The sequence below is a fragment of the Akebia trifoliata genome, chromosome 1 (genome assembly GCF_017979445.1).
Source record: "Akebia trifoliata isolate Shusen 1 chromosome 1, ASM1797944v1, whole genome shotgun sequence".
NCBI lineage: Eukaryota > Viridiplantae > Streptophyta > Magnoliopsida > Ranunculales > Lardizabalaceae > Akebia > Akebia trifoliata.
The window spans coordinates 35395342-35403809 of record NC_141375.1 but is presented as its reverse complement, the minus strand read 5'-3'; the positions used below and the strand labels follow the sequence as shown (position 1 = coordinate 35403809).

Sequence of the window (8468 nt, the reverse complement as noted above, 5' to 3'; positions counted from 1 at the left end):
GTGTTTTTTAAGAGAATTTGAGATATTTTTCTAAAGAGAATTTGAGATATTTTTCTTCATTTTGGTGAAAATTAGAGATTGGCCCTTGAGTTTTCAAACTGATGACACACCCCTTGACTTTTAATCTTTCATTGGAGACTAATGAAAATGATTAATCACTCGTCTTCTCTGCAACATAAATCGAGACACAAGACAGGGTTTGAGGAGGTTGAAAATGGTGGAATTTTGATAATAAAAATTTAGGGTTTTTGTAAGAGATAGAAGGCATTGGATTGACCAAGGGCATTTTGATCATTTTCAATTAATATCTCTTGGAAGACTGAAGTCAAGGAGTATATTCAAGGGGGTATCTCTTATTTTCAAAAAAAATAAAAAATAAAAAATAAATAAATAGAGGGTTCCTTAAAATTATAAGCCTATTTCCATTCCTCTTTCTCAGAAACATCATTGATTCCAATTTTTAGTTTTGGACCCTTGAAATATCTGATAATGTTATATATGATTTTGACCTCTGTCTTGAAATTTGAACAAATTCTTCCGCGTTTGAAGGGTTCCTTGGTTGATAAGCATTTTGAATTTGCTCTCTTTGATGTTGATTAGGTTAGGTATTCTGACACAATAACTTAATCGTTGGTCATATCTTGATCCGACATTTTTTTTTTTTTTTGGAAGGTGAGACCCATTCAAAATGTGGTCTTCTAATCACTAATTAGATTGAAATTCATGGAAAATCAATAATATATCACACAATATTTTGATATTTTCATTAAGTATAAATAGGGACCCTAAACTTTTAAATTTCATCAGAAATTATTATAATAAAGGTAGGATAATTTCCCATCGAATTTTGAGATGAGTTGATGAGCAATAAATCCGCTGTAACGATTTTCATATTTCGCGATGCAAATATCAATGGCCTTTTTCAGCATATGGTCTTCTTGATAATACGATTGTCCCACGAATTCGTCAAGCGGCATCCACTAAAGAAACACAAAAAAATATATAAAAAAATCAATCAAAATCAAAATGGAGAGATTGTGCCTTAATTAGGGATGAAAACCAATGAGATGGTGACATGTGGGTCTACATACAAAGTATCTAGGAAAAGAAAACGGAAAAGGAAGTTCTCGAATTCTTTGATACGAATGACACCAATCAAATATAGTGTTTCAATGTGTAAAAATTGAGATTGTCTTAATTGAAATATTTTGAGATAGCTCAATGTGTCAAAATTAAATTATAGAGCCAAAACAAAACAAAAAAATTGAACTGACCAATCAATTTAGTTTTTGCTATTTTGGGCTTACTCACCTTGGAAGCTTGAATCTCTTTCTCATCGATGGTGATGTGGGAGGACAAAGGTTTAAGCATGCACACAAACATCAAATCCGATTTCTCAAACGCCATTCGGTGGACGTGCCTGCCGACATTTTATTTATTTATAATCAACCAAAATTATAAAATGCAGATATTTGCAGCTCACAAATCAATACAACAAGAAGATAAGGAAATAAAAGTAACTCAAATGTCAATGGGCTGGAAGATTGGCCCATCCGGATGTAGGTTTGGTTTGTGTTGCTAGGCCCATAAATAGGGTAAGTACTAGTGGGCCAAACTTAGAGATAGACCTGGTTTGGGCTAAAATTTTGTGCCCAAAGCCAGTTCCATCCGACCCATAAAACAAACAGCTGAGATGGGAGGATCTTCCCTTGGGATTTCCATATGAAATGAATCTCTAGTTAGTGAACATGTACTCAGCCTTGGGAAACAAGGAAACATGTTAGAAAAGTCCAATTTCTTTTAAGTATAAAAAGCAAGGTCAATTTTTTAATGGATCCGCTAACCCAACATGTAAATTTTTTAATGGACTTATAAATTCATACTTAGGTCAATGACTTCTAACTATTAAATTTGAAAATTTTCACTGTTCATTCTCAATTATTAATTTGATACCATCTAATTCGTGGGTATATATATAAAAGATGGATTGGATACCGTGGTGTCCATGCGTCGAATTAAGTATGTAAAAAAGACTTTTTCAAAAGGAGAACATCAAACCTTTGATGGCAACCCAAAAGGGTTGCAGAGATGGCCTGGCTGATTCTTGAGTTTGAATCTCCCCTGACCAGGTAAGAGTGGGCAAGGGTCTGATTTAATGTGGTGGCACTTGCCCCCGTAAAAATTTTCGAAGCCTTAAGGAGTTATTACGATAGCTGACAGATAAAAAATCCGCCGCTATTACCCCCCCACCCCACACACACACACACAAAAAAAAAGAAAATGCACTCTTATTTGCCCCCACAATATTTTTTCCAGTCTTACTTGCCCGTTAAATTTTTTCCAGTTTCTTATGCAACTAACTTGAATCAAACTCGTTCCCCTCCTCCGTAGTGTAAATCTAAGAAGAAGTCCCACGTTAAGGTCAAAATTATGTAATCTTATTAATATAGAATTTATTGTTTGATCAAAGATTTCTATATGAAAAATACACTCGAGAGTTTGAAGAACAATTATAATTGGTAATTCGTACAAATATTCCCCAATTTATCATTTGTTCATGATAATGAGACGAAAAAAAAAACCACTTTGTAAGAGAATATGATGCATGAGATGCATTGTATCATTGTCAATGCATCTCACCACAAAAGAAAGATAGTGATGGAAAACAATGTGTAACAATATCAGTTAGAATATTCTACATGAGGAATATAAATAAAGTAGAATATTTATATATTTCTATAGTTAGGTTGATGTAATATCTAATCTCTATAAATACACTATTAGGTTCATGTAATATTCATCTAAGAATATTCAATAAATCAAATTTCTACACTACTTTGATTCCTCTATATGCTTATTAGAAATTAAGATAATTACCTGAAAGCGATGACCTCTAAGAAATTCGTGTCCACCTGAAATTAAAATAAAATAAAATAAAATAAAATGTAAGATAGAAAGTAATCTTGATCTAGCAAACAATCAAACAATTTATTTTATGATTAAAGAATAATAATAGATAAATTAAAAGGAGAAGAGAGAGAGATGAGTTAATTATCTTACACCAGTTTCTTCTTTAACTTCTCTTACAACTCCAGAAAATATTTCTTCTGACTGAGACATATCAAACACATAAACTCAGTTATCTCTCATTATCAGAGCTAAACTTAATTTTCAAATATTTCAAACACATGTTTTTGGGTAAATTTAGGTACGTCGATGGATTGAATTACTAAAATACCCACTTCTATAACTGTTTTGCCAAAAACCAGGCCACCCGATGGGCCTAGTTTCCAAGCTCAAGCCCAGGCCTAAACGTGAACGAAGCCTAGCCTAACTTGGTTTTATAACTAAACAGGCCTACCTAGTTACATTACCCAAACCTGGTCCATGCTAGGTTGGGCTAAAGCCTGGCCCATTGACAGTACTACTTGTTATCCACATGATTTGAGTTAGTGGATTTATTCTACTATTTGATATTCTAAATTAATGGAACTAAATGAATAAATAAAGCGCTTTTAGCTTTGATGAATTTGCCAAATAAATCAGGGATGGTCTTTTTGGGGAGAAAATTAATGGTAGTCAAATATTCAGAGTTTTTTAATATATTCAAATACTGGTTGAACATGATGGATTTTAAGGGAAAAAATCAATGATTTTTGGCAAGAAATTGAGGATGAGGCCTTTCCTTATAGTCAAAAGGTATGTCTTCTCTTTGGAAACATGGGTATCTCAAATATTCCAAAACCTGGAAAGATATATCAAAATAACACTTTTTAATCATTTTGGTCGTGTCGGATCCGATTTTAATCATAAAATTGGTTTTGAAATCGGAGATAGTTCTAGGACTTAACAATCTTAACTAGAGCGATTCCTACATCCATTGAGTTGAGTGGAGTCAAGTCAAGGTGATGTTTCTGGGTTGAGTTGGATTAGTCAAATAAAAATTAATTGGTTTTTTTTTTATATAACTGGGGTCCCTGTAGACAGTGGATTGGGCCTGTATCTAGGCTTCACTTAGTCCATAGACTATGATTTTGTCCAGGACTAAGTCCCGAGGCACATGCACCAGGTAAGTGAAGGTGCGCTCTCGCGGGTGGCCTCTGAGGAACTAATGCTCATAACTTTTCAAGTGACAATCTCACAAGTTTACTACATTTAGCTAGATTGTCACTAGACCAATGAGATTGTCACTTCGGGGAAAAAAAACTAGAGAAATTATCACTTTAAACCAACGAGATCGTCACTTGAATAACTCGCGATCTCACATATTCACATTTTGGAAATTAAAATGTAAAGTTAGCCATAATTGGATTTCTGTTATATTTGGCTCACAAAATGGTAATTTTCTTAAAATATTAGCCCGTTTGGATAAAAAGTAGATAGGAAGAAAGTAGCTTTGAAATAAAATAATTTTTAGAAAGTAGAAAATAGTTTCTTTTGCATTTTAGAAAGAGTCGTGCTGGAGAGACCTCAACGGGGGACACCTTGACGGGGTGGCGCATGCATGTCCGTAGATGCATTTACTCATATCTAAGAGAAAACGTATCTGCAAACACAAGCCACCACAAAAAGATGTTCCCCATTGAGGTCACTCCAGCATTAATCTTTTAGAAAACAAGGATTTTAACTTTCTAAAAGTAATTTTCTAAAATGAATCCGAATAAATTTTATTATTTTTTAACTTTCAAAAGTCCAAAAGTTATTTTTTTATGTATCCAAACAGGCTAAATGTAGTCCCATCGACGTAACTCAGTAACGTTAATTTTTGGTCCACCTTGGTGTATTGTCGACTTGACAACTTAACTTGTTGAGTTGATTCCTAGGGCTAATCATTTCAAAATCCGATCGAGTTGAGTCAACATAGCCGAGTTTCGAGTCCATTCCACAAGTTTTAAAAATATACTTAAAACCATGGAAATGAAATTCAACAACCAAATAATAGAATACCTTATTAATAAAACCAGTGGGCAACTTCCACAAACCTGAGCAACGACAAGGGCACTGCTTTTCTTTGACAACAAGAACCTACTTTGTTGTATATAAAATAAGAGAGATACAAATTAAAAATCAACCAAATTAATTGAACCCAAAAACTAATTTGGTTAATTATTACCTCTCTTTGTTCATTGATGACAAACCCTCCAACACCTATTTGATGTGAAGGGCCATCAGGGAGCATGCAAGGCTCATCAGGAATCCAATATGCCAACATAACATATCCAGGCTCAGCATGGTGAAAATTGAAACCTTCCTGATATATGTAGCAAGTAAAGAAATCCATAAAGAAAGCTGGATTGGCCTTGTAATCTGATTATTAATTGCTCATAATTGAATTTTAGAATCCCATGTTACATTTGGTTTGGATTAAAGAAATGATCTTCCCATAATCAGAATCCAAAAATCAGCCCAATCTGAAACTTCTAACCCCATCAGAATTGGTTTACAAATAAATGGTAAAAAAACAACCTTCCACAATTCTAAATCACTTCTAATGGGGTTAGAAGTTTCAGATTAGGCTGATTTTTGGTGAGACTAATCTCCTCACCATAGAAATCATCCTCACAAAAAGTCAGCTCATTCTGAAACTTTTAACGCATATAGGACAAAGGCATTGACTCTGTGTTGGCTCCTTAAAGTTGGCTGCCGAACTCAAATAGGATAGTATTTGACAATCAACGTCGCGAGCCAAAAATTTTCCTCTATGGCTTAAAGGTTTTGGATTGGGCTGATTTTATGTGAGGTTGATCTCACAAAAGTGGTTTACAAATTAATGATTTTCAAAGGGATTGATGTGTTGTAAGTAAAAGTTGGTGTGTTAATAGAAACTCTCACGAAGAAAAGAACCCGAATTACCTTAATGGCAATTGGAAGAAGATCAGCTTGCTCTGTAAGTATCTTGAGCCATATTCCCTTCCTTCCCTGCAATATATATTGAACCTATTTGCTTTTAAATTGTTATTTTTCCCTCAACAGTCATCACATAATCTTGATAGTAAACCATAGTTTTAAAAACTATACCATAAACAGAGTTCTAAAAGAAAAGAAAAAAAAAAGATGTGTAGAGGCAAAACAAACTTGTAGCTTCCAAGTAGAGAGTGAAGAGTGAAGTATGGATGCAAATGCATTGGCGCTTGATGGCAAGCACTGTGGATCAATGGTGAGCCCACCATATTCATCATCATATCCATCAAGAAACCCTTGTGTTGTGATTGGTGATGAGATCTTGGGATAGACAACTGGGGTTCCTTTTCTCTTGGACATATTTCCACCTTCTAATAGCATCTTCGTCCATTGGGAGGACGACGAAGTCAGTCTATCAACTGAGTTTGTTGAGAGAAATGGTTTGTATGAGATACCTGGATGATGATACAAATTATTGTAGAGTTAAACATGGAATAAAATATGATAATTTATAATGCCACACCAATTCTTTGTTATAACACTCCAATTAATAAAATTATCCCCACTTACCTAAACAATTAAAGGTAGGGGTATAACTTGGTTTGGTTTGAGGTCAAATGGAACCAAATCGACATAGGTCGGTTCTACTAAATAAGAATTAGAACTGAGTCAAATTCCATTAGAACCAAATTAACCCAAACCGAACTAAAGTTGGTTTGGTTCAGTTCGATTTTACGGATTGTCAATATTCTATAAATTGTAAATAATATTTTTTAATGAAAAAACAAGCATATAATAAACATAAAATTTCATACAATAGTCACTAATCTATCTATAAAAAGTCATTAGTTTATCACAAAAAACAACTAATCCATGTTCTAACTCCTAAAATAATTCTTAATAATAATTACTTATTTATTGCATAGGGGTTCGGTTCTATACAAGTTTGACACAAAATCGAACCACAACTTGTTCCAAACCGAACCAAACCACCCCAAAGCTATTGGTTTGGTTTGGTTCTCGGTTTGAACCGGACCAAGTTGCACCCCTAATTAAAGGGACGTATATTAGGTATTTTCCCTCTTCTTTCTCCCCCAATCCTTTCATCTCTTTGCCCCTCCCTTGATAAGGAAGGAAAAAAGTGTGATAATGAAAAAAGTAAGAAAGCTATATCCACCCCCACCTTGAAAACAATTTAATTGTGTGATTGATATGCTATAATAAAAAGCTGGTATGGCAATATAAACTATCTAAAATGTTAAATATAATTTATTTTGTAAAGAATTTTAAACTTTCCTTATTTCAAGTGACGAGATTGCATGTTTAAAGTGACAAACTGGCTGGTTTGTATGGTGACTATCTCGTCAAAATTGAAACCTGCAAGACGGTCACTTGATACATGCGGTGCGGTATTGTCACTTTAAAACCTCTGATATAGTACCCGTTCACGTTTTGGTAAATTCGTCAAAAGTTGATCACGTTTTCGTAAATATTTCATAAAGGATAAAAATATGTCATAACAAGAAAAAGGAAAAAAAAAAAAAACACTCCCTTTTCTATAAAATCTCTACTAATAGCAAAAAAATACTAAAATTTAAACAGCTAAAAAGAAAGAAAATTAAAACACAAAGAGATGCTTGTATTGAAACTTAGCTCAGTAAGAATACTAGTAACAACAACGGTATTGGAAGAACACTTCTCATGAAGAAGACGAAAAAACTTTACACTCACCATTGAAATTTCTTGTCCATGAAATCCCTGGTTTCACGTGTGATCCTCTGTGATGATACAAACCAGATGATGGCCAGCCCTCCATACAAGTTGTCGTCATCGTCATCGTTATCATTATTGTCACCAATTTTACGACGACCCCAAATGGCCATGGCTATATATATAGCTGTTGGAAAGAGCTGCTGCATATGGGTAAGCAACTGTTGAAAAAGCATGGGATATGGAATCCTGTAGGAGGAGATAAGTAGGGGTGCAACTAGGCAATTTCAGTTTGTAGTTAGCAATAATCCTAGTTGAGTGAAGTGAGCCCCACATCCTAAGCTACACTATCCACATACAAACCCTAACAACTGTAAGCTTACCTTGTTCGTATAAACTAATATAACAATAATAATGGGCATTTTACCAAAACAGCTAAATATTTTGCCAACACTTTACTGCCTCAACAATGTTTTAATTTTTAGTATTTATCAAAAGGGACATATATCCATTTTGGTATTTATTCATTTCATCAAAATTGAATTTACTTTTACATCTCTTCTATCAAATTTATATATTTAGTTCTTACAAATAAACTGATTTTCCTCAGATCGAGTTCCCATTTACATGAATTTACCTTAAGAATCAAGAATAAACCCTAAACCCAAGATACAATTATAATTTTGTAAAAAAACATTTTCTTTCATTTGAGGTTCACAATGAGTCTAAAAACGTAAAATTGCAAATGTTGTTAGTACAGTAGGTACCCATATTATAAAAATAAACACCGAAACAGATACATGACTCTTTTGATAATTATTATTTAAAAAAAAAAAAACGTCTGGATGAATAATTTT

At 33.6% G+C, this 8468-nt stretch overlaps 1 protein-coding gene across 2 annotated transcripts; it reads right to left on the bottom strand.

Annotated features, from left to right (window-relative positions):
• Positions 1–720: 720 nt before the first annotated feature.
• Positions 721–7776, bottom strand: LOC147412129 (nudix hydrolase 8-like). 2 transcript variants are annotated; one of them, XM_086456645.1, is made up of 9 exons: positions 7633–7776; positions 6076–6356; positions 5854–5937; positions 5114–5251; positions 4948–5025; positions 3061–3111; positions 2878–2912; positions 1312–1420; positions 721–980 (listed from the first exon to the last, which is right to left on the bottom strand). In XM_086456645.1, the coding sequence occupies exons 1-9, from the start codon at positions 7745–7747 to the stop codon at positions 804–806; spliced, it is 1068 nt and encodes a 355-aa protein (XP_086312771.1). In that variant the 5' UTR covers positions 7748–7776; the 3' UTR covers positions 721–803. The 2 variants fall into 2 exon arrangements, with proteins under 2 accessions (XP_086312771.1, XP_086312780.1); XM_086456654.1 differs by having other exon boundaries at positions 5854–5919.
• Positions 7777–8468: the final 692 nt, after the last annotated feature.